Source organism: Eptesicus fuscus, chromosome 2 (assembly GCF_027574615.1).
Source record: "Eptesicus fuscus isolate TK198812 chromosome 2, DD_ASM_mEF_20220401, whole genome shotgun sequence".
In the NCBI taxonomy this organism is placed as follows: Eukaryota; Metazoa; Chordata; class Mammalia; order Chiroptera; family Vespertilionidae; genus Eptesicus; species Eptesicus fuscus.
In genome coordinates, this window is record NC_072474.1 from 41,980,305 (window position 1) to 41,995,094 (window position 14,790).

Below are 14,790 nucleotides of genomic sequence, written 5' to 3' on the forward strand. Positions count from 1 at the left end.
AAATAACTTTAAACACTGTGGTTTCTGCTCTGAATTCTGATGAAGGAGCTACTATAAAAATGATGCAAGTCGTCTTCAAAGAAACGTTCAGATACAAGGGCCACTCTTCTCAAACGGCCTTGTCTCAAGTTACCATAAAAAATTGTAGCGACCATTAACTTCCCACTACTGTCATTTAGAAAAAGCAGAAATCTAGACATCACAGGGTCCCCAGATAACACACAGAAACAAAACCTGTATATTAACAAATTACAAGATAAATAACAGAATGAGACTTTTGTTTTTATTACTCAAAAAAGCTTCATTTTAAATTTATTTAGCTTTCTGACTCTGTGCTTGTGCCTTCAACACTTTCACAACGATTTTCTGCTCCTCAATAAGGAAAGCACGCTTGATCCTACAAAGGAAAATGTTAAATGAATAGTTATACCCAAGTAGCGTTCATTTAACAAAGGCAAGAAAAAAGTACCTAAAAAGACTTAAAGCTATGAGGGAAGATACTCAAGAAAATAAAACCCACAAGTACAAATGAAAAACTGGTATTATATGGACAGACCATCTCGGCCTACGGTCTCCTCCCACAGTAGTACTACCCTCCTCTGGAGTCACGGTAAACTGGCAAATCACCCACAGGAGCCGGCTCTCTGCCACTATGTTAGCTTTCATTTCATTAGGATCCAGGACTAACGACATTACTTGATTTGTAAAACATCTTAGAATGTTTTAACCACAATATTGAAAATTTCCAGTAAAAACACAGAAAGGAGTAATGTGCTAGGAACCAAAATGAAGGGGTACAAGATATTAGCAAGAGGTCCTTTATCAAGAGCAAAGATTCTAGACTAGAGCCTGCCTGAAGCCAACTCCACCATTTACTAGCTGTGTGATCTTGTGAACAGTTACCTTCTGTTCTAAGGCTCAGGAATAATTTCATACCGATTTCACAGGGTTTTTATAAAGGTTAACCTTTTGCACTCGGATGTCGAGTGTGACTCGACACGGTTAGCATTAGAATAAAGGAATCGAGAAAAAAGCAAGCGAGTGCAAAGGGTTAAATTTGGAAGGACTTGCAATTTCTGTACTTAGAACCTCCATTTAGAGTCAAAGTAAATACAATATATATATATTTCAGAGAAAAAGGGAGGGTAGAGAGAGAAACAATGATGAGAATCATTGATCGGCCGCCTCCTGCAGCATTGATTGATCGACTGCATTCCTTGCCTGCAATGCCCTTTCAACCCCTGTCCAACTTACTCATCAATCAGGTTCCACCTTAAATTCTATTCTCAGATTGCCAGCCACTTGAAAGTAACTTCTCTAAACTTCAGTAAGTTCTCCTGCATTTCATGGAAGTTATACTTATCATGTGTTTGTATTCCTATACCGTGCCTTACCATCCCCTTACAAACTAACTCCTAAAAGGCAAAATGAACTTGCAAGGTTTGGTGTCAAGATTTGGTTTAGAAATTTGACTACACCGCTTTACAGAACTATCTGAATTAAACTGGAGGCAAACTATTCTACTGAACCAACTTCTTCACTTGTGAAGACCCATCACCTCTGCCACTTAAGTCTTTGGAAACAATTTAATGTTAATACAGTGAGTGGGGTTAAGGGTAAGGGTCTCAATAAAGCCTGGAAGAAATGCTGGTGTTGCCTCTTATCAGCTATGTGAGTTAAGCAGTAGGTCTTGGTTTCTTCACAAAAAGATGGTAACAGAAACACTTCCCTGATGAACTAGCAACAGTCTTTACCATAAAAATGCTACGTAAAAGTTACCATCATAAACTCCACTGCGTCCACTCCTGTCTACGCCACTTTCACACATCCGAAAGACCTAGCCTTCTACCTAAATCCCTCCCACCCAGCCTTCTGGTCTTAAAAGAGGTGTCATTTCATTAGCCTTCACACAGTAGAGCAACTGTTCCAAGCGTCCACCTCTTGCTGATTGATTTCGTTACCCATCCTGCTGCAGCATTTGTTCCTAGCACCAAAGGTTTCCCTGCCCTCCTCAAACCCCACCAATCCCCACATTTTTAAGGATCAAGCTAAAAACCGTCCTTCCTGATCTGTGACTTTTCTTGTCTACCACCTCCCACTACTCTCTGCTCCAGCCACATCAGAAATATATACATCTATTTTGTTCCTTTTTAAAAAATCCTCACCCAAGGATATATTTATTGATTTGAGAGAAACAACACTTTCTACTCTCCATCTATCTTAATGTCAAAACAGTTTCTTACCTTCCTCCCCTACAAAACCAAGGTCATTTTAATTTCTACATCTAGCATAAAGATGGCCCCAAATCCTAAATTATTTTGAACTAGTATCATTTATTTTGTACTTCCCCAATTATCCTTAGTCTAGGAAGGATCCTAAAGTAGGCAACTTTCGTTTAAATAAGTTATTTTTTTCACCAGTCTTCTAGTAATGATCAGCATGCAGCGTAATGGACAGACCCACACATTGTTTAAGAAAGCCCATTTGACTTAAGAGTTGTATTTACCTGTCACGGACACATTTAGCACACATGGATCCACCATAGGCCCTGCTGACGTGTTTTTTTCGTTTTAGACAACCTCATTAGAACTTTAGGCCTCACAGCACGAACCTGCATAAAGAAAATGTTGAGGTTATTTCATGATGCTTTTACAGGAACAGAAATTGTGCTACATTTTTCTTAATAGGTTGTAAGTGCAAACATTAAACTAGGTCACACAGGGAAATGGTGTACTGATTTATCTAAGTGAATAGCATTTCAGTGTATCTGTCATTGGCTTTAAGAGAAAATCTACATTCTTGACAGGTGGGGATTATGGATGTTTAGAAATTCTCATCAATCCTAGTGGTGTCCTCTCCTTCACCGTTCCCATAGTGAGAAATGAATGCTCAAAACTTCAACCTGTTAACTTATTCATAACAAAAGGCTCACTTACTCCTCGAAGTCGGCCTGGGCACACGCCACATGCAGATTTTGGTGCTTTCCCAACCTTCTTGGTGTAAAGGTAAACAATTCTATTACCAGGGGTTCGGGACCTAGAAGGTGAGAGAATAGACCACGGCTCAGCATTTAGCAGAGTAAAATGATAATGTGTATTTTAAATTTTAGAAATACTTACAGTCTGGTTTTGTTAGAGGCTGTATTGTAGGACAGCCTCCGACGGTATGTCAAACGCTGGACCATGGTGAATACCTAAACGAAGAAGAGTAGAATAAAATTGCATTGCAGAGATGATTCACACCTTTAAAAAACAAAACGGCATCGCATAATTTATACATTATCCGTATTTATTCACGTACACAGCATCCTTAATTAAGGTACCTTATGAAAGGGGCTCACTTTAAAAAGCTACTTATATTAGCCTGGCACATAGATGCTCAGGGTTCAGTGTCTTGCTTGAAAGCTAAGTGCCATTTAACACTAATTTTGGCATTATAAGGAAATCGCTTACACAGGTTTGTACATGAATGACTTAATTTTTCAGTGAACATGTAAGCATAAGCAAGGCTTGAATCAAACTCATTTTTTTTATCCCAAACTCTGTAACCACTTCTCCGCAGCCATGTTGTTATCTGAAAACTGCCTGCAGTCATCACTCCACGCTCCTTTCTGACATCACTCTCAGCCAGAACTGTCAGACCCCAAAACCGACACGGAAGGCCAATGCGAGTGTCCCATCTCATCAGCCACTATTCGCGTTTGCACCTCCGAAACCACCAGGGAAAACGTCCCTATTAACACGTTTTTCTCTTCCTTGCTATATAGGCCTTGGGAAAGAAAACATTTTGAAACGACGACATGCCGGTCGTCCGCCCTCCCAAAGCCTGAGAACACAGCAGGAGCGGTGTTAAAAATGTCGGCGCAAGATACGAAGATGCTCCGCTGTTTCCCAGAGTGCCAACTAGCGGGAGTACACCTCGTCTATCTCCACACGCCGGCCTTCAAAGGCGGCAAGTACCGGGCGGTGAACGCCAACCGCTCCCGGCTCCGGACGAGAGGTCCGGACCAAGGGGTGTCTGGAGCTAAACGCCAGGGACTTGCTCACCACCAACCAGCCTTCCTCCGGGACCCTTACCCCCACGACAGCTCAAAACACTGCGACCGACAGACCCCGGGTCCCGCAACTCCCCGGATGGCGGCCGATTGTAAAGGGAGTAACCACAGGGAGAACGAAAAGGCACCCATACCTGAAGTCACCGTCCCCGGAAGAGGAAAAGGAAGGCGCTTGCGAGTTCAAAGGTCAAGCCGACTGCGCAGGACAGGAAGTTGCGTCAAACCAGGGGCGTGGTGGAGAGGGTCCCGCTCAGTTGTACGGATATTATGCAGCTTCCCTACGTAGGCGGAGATGCAGAGCGCCGCCACGTTGTACGGCACCCGACGTGCCTCGCCTCCGCGGGCGGGGCGTGCGCTTCTGCTGTCCGCACCACCGCCACGCAGAGATCTTTTGGGAATTGCTGTAGAAACGAATGCTAACGACAGAAGAGCTGCGAAGGGCAAAAGTGGCACAAAATTAACATTTTTCGTTCCTACGGGCGCTGCCACACATTTAATCTAAAGAGGGCCAGCTTTGGACCTAGACCTGGGTTCGAATTCCAATTCTGACACTACTTATTAGGTGGCTTTTGAGGAGTTACTCTCTTTTTATTTTAAATTTAACTTATTTTTAATCCTCAACTGAGGATATGTTTTTCATTTATTCTAGAGAGAGGGAGAGAGAGAAACATGTGAGAGGGAAACACCACCTGTGGCCTCACGCTCGCATCTCAACAGGGATCCAACCGGCAACCTGGGGTCCAGCCCGGGACCCTCCCGTGCGGGGGATGGTGGCCCCACCACTGAGCTAACGGCCACGGCAAGGAGCTACTATCTTTAACTTTCCCTTCTCTTTCCTTGCCGTTCAAAGCACAAGCTTCACAAATTGTAATTTTAACCCAGTATCTGCTAATTATTAGCTGTGTTACTTTGGGCAAGTTCTCAAGTCTCTAAAAGATATTAGGAATTACCTTGTAGAGTTATGTCATGATCAAAGGCATCATGAAGTCAAAGTACTATCTTCGCCAAAACACAGGCTTTACAATGTTCATGGCAGCACTGTGAGCCAACACTTGGAAACCACCCCGTGTCCCTCAAGAGAAGAGTAGTATGCTTGCTCATTGGAAACTTGCATAGCAGTAAGAATGAAAAATAATATAGGTGAATCTTACACACATAGGTTGAGCAGATAAAACCACGTGCAAATATTTTTCATTTATGTAAAGAAGAAAATTTGACAAAGCTTAGCTCTGGGTAAAAGTCAGAATAGTGGTTAACGTTGGAAAAAGGGAAAGGGACGGAAGGAGGCATAAAGAGGACACATTTGGAGGGCTGATACAATTGTCTTGATCTAGGTGTATATGTATTCCACATGTGAAATTTTATATCACTGCTTCAAACAAATATTAGAAAATCCAAGAGACTCTTCACACAAATTACTAAAAATAATAGAAAAATTTATCAAAACAGCTAAAAGTAAAATTAATATACAATTGCATTTCTATATACCAGCAACAAAATACTAGATTATATAATTTTTAAGTATAAATAAAAATATATAGTTTAAATACCATTCACAATAGAATTAGAAAATGTGAAGTACCTAGATATTAATCTAAAAAAATGCATGCAAATCTCAAAGAAAAATTATAAAACTTTATTAAGTATTAAAGAAGTCTTATATTCATATTTATAAAAATGTCATATCATAAAAATGTCAATTCTCCTCTAAATGATCCATACATCCAAGGCAAATGCAAACAAAACTCAGAATAGCTGACTCTAAAATGGATCTGGAAGAGAAAAAGGTCAAGAATTTCCCTTCTGAAAAAGAAGGCAAGGGTGCATATTTGCCCTTCCAGCATTTAAGATTTGCTAAAGAATTCCGATTGTAGAACTGATAAAGAAAAGACAGTGGAATAGAACAGAGAACCACAAACAGACCCATACATGTATGGGATTGAGTACATATCAGATTGGCAGGGGAAGGAGAGATTATATAGTGAATGAAGTTGGAAAAAAATACAATTATGCAAATGGAAAGAAAGAAAATTTATCCCCAACTCACTCTATACATAAAAATCAACCCTAAATGAGCCAATAAGGAGACTTTAAATCATTAGAAAATATAGGTGAATATCTTATAGACCTTAGAGCAGGAAAGGCTTTGTTTCAAATGAGATGCAAGAAGCACAACTTAGAAAAAATAAATTTGACAACATTAAAATTAATAACTTTTACGAAAATCCCTTAAATAAATGAATTTTAAACCTCAAAGCTTCCCAGTTCAAGCCGGAAAAAATTGTGAGGTAGGTTCATCTTATTTCAATTTCACAAAAGTTTATAAAATATTTAGTAAGTGTACACAGAAATTAATGAACAGAGAACTAAAAGAGAGAAAGATTAATAAAAACAAGCGAGGTTCTTTGAAATGTTTAATGAGATCACCACATCTCTAGCAAGACAGATCAAGAAAAAATGCAAATACAGATAGAAAGAGAAGAAAAGTCACATTCCAGAACTGGGTTAAGTATAATAATGGCAAACTGTGATAGTGAGACCACTGTTCCTATCTCCCGGAGCAGAGGGGACACAGAAAGACAGGTAAACTAAATTAGAGTGTACTCAGGGCTCCCATCTCCTGCTGTATTCATCTACCCGGCAAAGTCTCTCTAGAAATAGAGAATATATTGCAAGTAAATGCATTCTTTTGTTCATTCGTTCAAAAACCACATTTGGCCCTGGCCAGTGTGGCTTAGTTGGTTGTGTGGCTCAGTTGGTTGGGCGTTGTCCCATGCACTAAGTTGCTGGCTCCATTCTGGTCAGGGTACATGCCCGGTTACAAGCTCAATCACCAGTAGGGGTGGTGTAGGAGGCAGCTGATAGATAGTACACTCTCACATGGATGCTTCTCTCTTCTCCCTGCCTCCCTCTCTAAAAATCAATAAACTATTCTTTTAAAAAACAATGATAAACAAACAAACAAACAAACAAAAACACATTTGGCTCTCTAACCCAGCCTCCATCTCAATGCCTGGTACAGAGATGAAAGGAATTCCAGAGGACAAAAAGTGGAGGACTGGGAAGGAGGGAAGTAACTCATGACTTGGTCAAGAGAGAAGCAAAGCTATTTGAGAGTCAGCAAAGGCAAGGATATAACCAGAGCCTTCCATCTGGTGTGGTGGCAAAGATGACAGGGAGGTTCAGCATGATGGCATTAACAGGCCGCACTGGTGTCTACCCTCACTCACGTGCCTGCTTTCTCACCTCCACAGTGGCACTGGAAAACCGGGAAGGAAACTTGCTCTATTCAAATCCTCGCTGTGGGTCTGTGTGGCTGGCTCACTGGATGTTGCCATGGAATGTCTGATGTGGGAGCACAAACGCCTGCTCCCTTGCCCGTTTGGGACAACTATGAAGAACCATCCTAAATCCAGACCTCCTGTAGGGAAAGCTGAAGCCTCAGCTGCGACCACATTGTGGGTCCCCTGATCCTACCTTCCTCACTTCCTTACTTTTGTAATTTTTTAAAAGCATTCCCCAATACACCACCGTGCAACTCTCAGTATCCAGGGAGCCTATCCAAAAGCTTAAAGGACCTTGTTAGCATCCCTCCCTAGAGCCCGGGCAGTGTTCTTCATTTACTTGGAGGCCATGAGCCCCTTTGACAATACAATGAAGGCTAAACACCCTCTTCTCAGAAGAATACACATAGGCACCTACTGTAAGCTTTGACCTACCATTTTAGAGGATATTTTTTCTTCCTCTCATCCTTAAGACCCAGTTCAAACTTTACCACCCATATGAAGCCTCAAGTAGTTCTTTGTATATAAGCATAAGATTAGCCACCATTTATTGAGCACTTACTTTCTACAAGACGTGTGCTAGGTACTAGCAATGTACGCATTTCAGTTGGATATATACCTAGAAGTGGAATTGATGGGTGATAGAGTATATGTGGTAGGCAGAAGGCAACAAATTTTAAGATGGTCCCCTTGACTTCTGTCCCATGGGGATACTCTCATAATTATGTTATATGGCAAAAGGGATTTTGAAGATGGAACTCAGGTTACCAATCAATTGACCACAAATAAAGCCAAAATTAAAATTAGGCTGAAGGAATGTGATGTGGACAACAACAGCTTCTACTGTGCTACATATAAAATTCAAGGTTGGTGGTTATTTTTTTTCTTTCAGTACTTTGAGAAAATACCACTCTGTTGTATTTTGGCTTGTGCTGAGAAGTTAAATTATTTTCATTTTTGCTCTTTTAAAGGGGTCTTTTTTTTTTTTTTTCTGGCTGTCTTTTGCAACATTTTCTCTTTAGGTTTGGTTTTCATTAATTTAACTATGATGTATTTAGGAGTTTTTATCTTTTTATTTATTATATGGAGTTAATAGGGTCTTTCATATCTGTATCTTGATATTTTTCACAAGTTTTAGAAAATTGTCAGCCATTATCTGTTTAAATATTACTTCTGTCTGATTCTCTTCTCTTCTTCTGGGACTCTAGTTACATGCTATATTATCATGATATCTCTAAGTCTCTTCTGGTTGTCAGTTGCTGTATAACAAATCATCTCAAAGTTAGTGGCATAGAATAACTACCATTTTATTATGCTCATGGATTCCATGGGTAAAGAATTCTTACAGAGCATAGTGGGAGTGGTTTGTAGTTGCCACATGACGACTGGTGCCTCAGCTGGGGGGTGACTTGAACAGCTAGAGACAGGAATCATCTGAAAGCTTTTTTATTCTTAGTGCCTGGGTTGGAACACCTTGAAGGCTAGGCTCAGTCTGAGACTGTTAAACAGAGCATCCACACATGGCATCTCCCTGGGGCTTGAACTTCTCACACATGGCAGTTGGGTTCTGAGAGGGAGTTACTCAAAAGGAAGCATCTGGAAAACAAGTATTGTAAGAGAACCAGCAAAAGCGGCATGGCCTTTTATGACCTAGCTTTGGAAGTTACATGGCATCATTTCTATCATATTCTGTTAGTCAAAGCTGTCACAAGCCCACCTAGATTCAAAAGCAGTGGACATATAGCCTCACCTCTTGTTGGATAGAGTGTCAGTGATTTTAGGATTATATTTTAAAGCCACCACACTTCCTGCTCTTTCTTTAATATTTTCCATCCTTTTGTTTTTCCATGCTTTATTTTGTTTTCTGACCTGTCTCCCAGTTCATTAATTTTCTCTTCAGCATATTTAATGTGCTATTATAAACATCCAGTGAGTTAACATCAATTATTCTAAGATTTCTTTCTTTTTTTTTACCTTTCCCCATTCTATGTTGAAATTTTCAGTCTTGACTTTTATTTACTTGAGTGCTTGAGTATATTTAGCATAAATACTTTTAAGATTTTGTGACTAATAACTCCATTATCTAAATTCCCCAAGTAAGTCTTCCTATTATCTGATATATCTCTTGGTTTTTATTGTCTCCTCACGTGCCTGCTTTTTATAGATTTTAGGTTATTTTGTATGAAAATTTAACAGATCATTTTAGAACTTCTGTATCTACTCTTTTACAAATTTTAGATTCAGCTTGTTTATTTCCAGACAAAAAGTTGTTGGCATTTTTATTGTGTTAAATTTATATATTAACTTGAGGACAGTTGACTTCTTCAAGATGTTGAGTCATCCTGCCCAAGAACATGTGGTATCTTTCTACTTATTCATCTCCATTTAAAAAGTTTTATTTATATAAGTTTTGTACATTTCTTATTAAGTTTAGTTCTATGTATTTTATCCATTTGGTTTCTAATATAGGTAACTTCTTTTCCATTGCTCCATTTAATTGTGCTCTTTTTACTGGAAGCTATGAATTTTTGTTTATTAATTTATATACTGCTACCTTACTGAATTTTCTTGTTATTGATATTTAATTTTTTATTTATTTGGGGGGAGTTTCCAGATGTATTAACCAGGTATATTACCTCTTTCTTTGTATTTCCTATGCCTTTTGTCAAATTCCATTGGTTGATACTTCAATCACAATCTATACTAATAAAAGGGTAATATGCTAATTAGACCGGATAGACTGGATGTCTTCCGGACAAAGCCACAGTGGTGGGGGCTGAAGCAGAGTGATTAGGGGAAATCAGGCAAGCAGGCAGAGGGGTTAGGGATGACCAGGCAGGTAGGCAGGTAAGCGGTTAGGAGCCAGCAATCCTTGATTGTGAGAGGGATGTCCGACTGCTGCCAGCAGTCGGACATCCCCCAAGGGGTTCTGGATTGGAGAGGGTGCAGGCTGGGCTGAGGGACCCCCCCCATGCACGAATTTCATGCACTGGGCCTCTAGTATTAAATAACATTGTAGACTCGGGGCCCAGTGCATGAATTCGTGCACCTTGAAAGGAACTGTGGGCCGTGAGGCTGTGGTTAGCACAGGGGTGGGTCTCGGCCCATCCTCTTTGCCCCGACCCAGTCCCTCCCACCCCAGCCCCAGGTCCCCTGTCTGCTGGCAACCCCACTCCCGCTGCCGCATTCCCATGTGCTGATGTGGCCAGCCCCACTCGCACCAGCTGATGGTGCGGAGTGATTGGTGCCAGCACCAGCAGTAGGTGTGAGTGGGGCCGGCGCTGTCAGTGGGTGTGAGCAGTGGCTGCTGCCCCGATTGCCCCTAAGGAGCAGGAGGAGGTGGAAATGCCCTGAGGGGCAATTGGGGCTGGCAGTCGCCGTTTGCACCTGCAGATAGCGCTGAGTGATCAGGGCTGGTGCTGGGTGCTGGCAGCAAGTGTGAGCGTTGGGTGGGACTGTGGTGTGCGGGAGCAAAGAATTTTCAGTAACCACCAGAGGCTTGCCCCAATGATAGCAACTGGCACCCTGCCTTGGTCTGGCACCCCCGCTCACCTGCTCCACCATCCCACCATGGCCAACACCTGCCATGTTCCATGCTCTGCTGCCTGCTGCCAACACCTGCCATGTTCCATGCATGTCCCCTGGTGGTCAGTGCACATCATAGCAACCAGTTGTTCGGTTGTTCCACTGTTCGGTCTATTTGCATATTAGGGTTTTATATATTTAGATAATGGGCATTTCTGCCTTATTCTTGACTAGCAAGAAAGCATCCAGTGTTCCTCCACTAAGCCATATGCTAAGGAAATGGCTAGTGGTACTCTGAAAACTATAAGACATTGATTAAAGAAATTAAAGAAGATATAAATAATGAAAAGAGAGTCCATGTTATAGATTAGAAGAATAAATATTGTTAAAATGTCCCATACCCAAAGCAATATACAGGTTCAATGCAACCCCTATTAAATTTGCAATGGCATTTTTCACAAAAATAGAACAAACTTTTCTAAATTTTGTATGAAACCACAAAAGACCCCAAATAGCCAAAGCAATCTTGAGAAATATTAGTAAAAACAAACCTGGGGGCACCACAGTCCCTGATTTTAAACTATATTACGAAGCTATAGTAATCAAACAGTATGATACTAGTATAAAACAGACACCGAGATCAATGAAATAGAATAGAGAGCCCTGAATAAGCCTAGGAATATATGGTCAATTAATTTACTACAAAGGAGCCAAGAATATAGAATGGGGAAAGGACAGTGTCTTCAGTAAATAGTATTGGGAAAACTGGACAACAGCATGCAAAAGAATGAAATTGTACCAATATCTTACACCATACACAAAAATTAACTCCAAATGGATTAGAGACTTGCATATAAGATGAAGGTTCATAAAACTTCTAGAAGAAAACATAGGCAGTAAGCTCCTAGACATCAGTTTTGGCAATAATTATTTGGATTTTACACCAAAGCAAAGGCAGCAAAAGCAAAATAAACAAGGGGAACTACATCATACTAAAGCTTCTGCACAGCAAAGGAGATCATCAACAAAAGATAAGGCCAGTTACTGAATGGAAGAAAATACTTGTAAATAATATATCTGACAAAAGGTTAATATCCAAAATAAATAAAAGAACTCATACAACTCAATAGCAAACAAACAAACAAAAACCAACAGACCAATCAAAAAACGGGCAGGGGATCTGAATAGACATTTTTCTAAAGACATATAGCTCGGCTGGAGTGGCTCAGTAATTGAGGGTTTGATTCCCGGTCAGAGCAAATCATCTCTCTCTCTCTCTCTCTCTCTCTCTCTCTCCCTCTCTCTCTCCCCCCTTGTCTCTCTCCCCCCTCTCTCTTTTTCTCCCTCCCTTCCTCTCTGAAATCAATAAAAAAAATTTTTTTAAAAAGAAGATATACCGAATTTTTCCAAAGAAGACATACAGATGGCATACAGGTTTATGAAAAGATAATCAGGGATATGCAAATCAAAACGACAGTGAGATATCACCTTGTATCTGTTAGAATGGCTAGTATAAAAAAGACTAGAAGCCTGGTGCATGAAAATTCATGCACTGGTAGGGGGGTCCCTCAGCCCGGCCTGCCCCCTCTCACAGTCTGGGCACCTTCAGGGGCAGGAGGTGACCCGGCGATCAGGGGAAGGCAACGCCCCCATCACACCTCTGCTGCTGCCACTGCTGGCAGCGCAAGCCTCAGCTGGCCCTGGTTACCTGAGCTTCAGGTGGCCGGGAAGCTGCCATCCAAGGCTTGCCTGCACCTCAGGCTGGCCCTGGGTGGCTGGGGGGATGAAGGGATTTGGGGACTCTGGAGGTAGGTGCGAGAGGGTAGGTGTGGGCAGGTCCTGGGGGCAGGTCCGGCCATGCTGCACGCCTGCCACTCTGGTGGGGCTGAGGGGACTGGGCACTGCCATCTTGTGGCTGTGGGTGCCGCCATCTTTGAGGGCGTGGCAGTCAATTAGCATATTCCCTCCTTATTGGCTATGGGTGCCGTCATCTTTGTGAGGGTGTGATGGTCAATTAGCATATTCCCTCTTTATTAGATAGGACAAGGAACAACAAGTGTTGTTGAGGATGTGGAAAATGAAGCCTTTGTGCACTTTTGGTGGGAAAGTAAATTGATTCACCCACTATAAAAAACAGTATGGAGGTTTCTCAAAACTTAAAAATAGAACTACCATGTGATCCAGTAACTCCACTTCTGTCATCACTTAATGCCATTAATAGGTTCTTGGAACTGCAGCTTCTCATCAATGTTATAACAAAACAATGTTGTATGAAATGACCTGCTATGTTTATTCAAAGAAAATGAAAAAAAAATGTGAAAAGATATGTGTACCCCCATATTCATGCAGCATTGTGAACATGGGGTTACAGCTATCCCTTTTGAACATACTGTATATTTATTATGTTCATTATATGTTGTCTGTCTCCATTAGAAGTATTCTCCACATAGGGAGTTCTGTCCTTTTAAAAAGTTATTTTGACTGATATATTTCAATGCCTATAGCAGTGCCTAGCACATAGAAACACTAAAAAACATCTCTTCTAAGTGAATGAATGAGAGTGGAGCCTATCAAGGAATGGTGAGAGGGAGCATTTGCACTGGAGCCACCTCTCCAAGAAGATCTTAAAGTTCAGGATTTTAACATTATTTCTAGATGAGGTTGTATTTACAGTCATTGAGACACAGGCAATGATTGAAAGACTTTCATTGTAGAACCTGTACCCTCTGGTTCTACAATGAAAAGTTTATTTTCTTTTTCTTTTTTTTTGGTGGGTGTCACAGCCTGTGGTGCTGCATGAAGCAAAGCATTTTGTTAATCGGTGATTATTTGTTTATAGCTCGATGTTGGTACACTGCATTTTGTGTGTTAAAAGCATTACTTGGTTCAATATAAACATTTAAAATAAGTCTCCATTTCTAAGTTTATACAGAAACCTCCAGAAGAGTAGCAGGAGTGGCCCAACCTTTTGCAGCCTCTGAGAGACCTGATGGAGACAGACTGCTCACCTCCCACTGCAGCTCCTGGTCTCCTCCTGAACCACCATTGAGCCCTTTTCTCAGCGTGTCACCTGCATCTTTAATAGATTTGCTAGTTTGAGCTGAAATTGGAGATGATTTTTGCTACAGAGAGTTAAAATACCAGAGCACTTTAACCATTTTAAAATTTAGAAATAGGAATTTGAGACAAATTAGATTTCTCTAATAGAAATGATCTGAGCCTAAAGCCCTGAAGCAGAGTATGGAAACCAATTAACTCGAATTTAAATAATCATGTCTTAAATAGCAAATGAACCAAGTTCCATTGTTACAGAACAACTGTATTAAATCCCTGAAATGTTGGCTTGCAGTGGTTTCATGTCTTACTAATGAAATAAGTTTCTCTTGGTCACTGTGACCTCTGTTTGTTGTCTTACTGGGCATTGTTGTTGAGAATAGAGGAGGGGAAATTTGAGAGATCAAAGATGGAATAATTGTGTGAAATCCCCATTGATGTTTCTATTGTTAGTAACTTTTTTTTTAAAGCAACAAACAAAAAAGTTAATAATTTTATTCCTAGGAAAAAATAGTACAAGAAAATGTGAGAAAAGTTTATTTTCTTTTTCTTTTTTTTTAAAGTTTATTTTCTTATTCTAAAACTTGTATGCAGTATATAATGTGATTTTCTGTTTGTACATGCTATTTAAAAATAATGTGTTTATGATGAATGAGATTATTATTTATAACTACAATGACCACATTTCAGTCAATGTGTATAAATATTAAGGCAACCATCAACAATGTATTAATAAGGTATAAATTGTGCTAAAATTAGGCACTGGGTTAAAGCCTGGAGATGTATTTTGGTTGAGTTTATGTAACAGAGTAGAAGGAACATGAGTTTGGCAAACAGTTTAAAGCCAGATCATGGAAGGCTTTAAACTCAGCC

General features: G+C 40.5%; 1 protein-coding gene across 1 annotated transcript; it reads right to left on the reverse strand.

The window, feature by feature from the left end:
• Positions 1–261: 261 nt before the first annotated feature.
• RPL34 (ribosomal protein L34) lies at positions 262–4,170 on the reverse strand. Its single transcript, XM_054726694.1, is given in 6 exon segments — positions 262–397; positions 2,507–2,565; positions 2,567–2,611; positions 2,937–3,036; positions 3,120–3,193; positions 4,077–4,170. Coding segments are annotated over 5 exon segments (354 nt in total). The 5' UTR covers positions 3,185–3,193; positions 4,077–4,170; the 3' UTR covers positions 262–312.
• Positions 4,171–14,790: the final 10,620 nt, after the last annotated feature.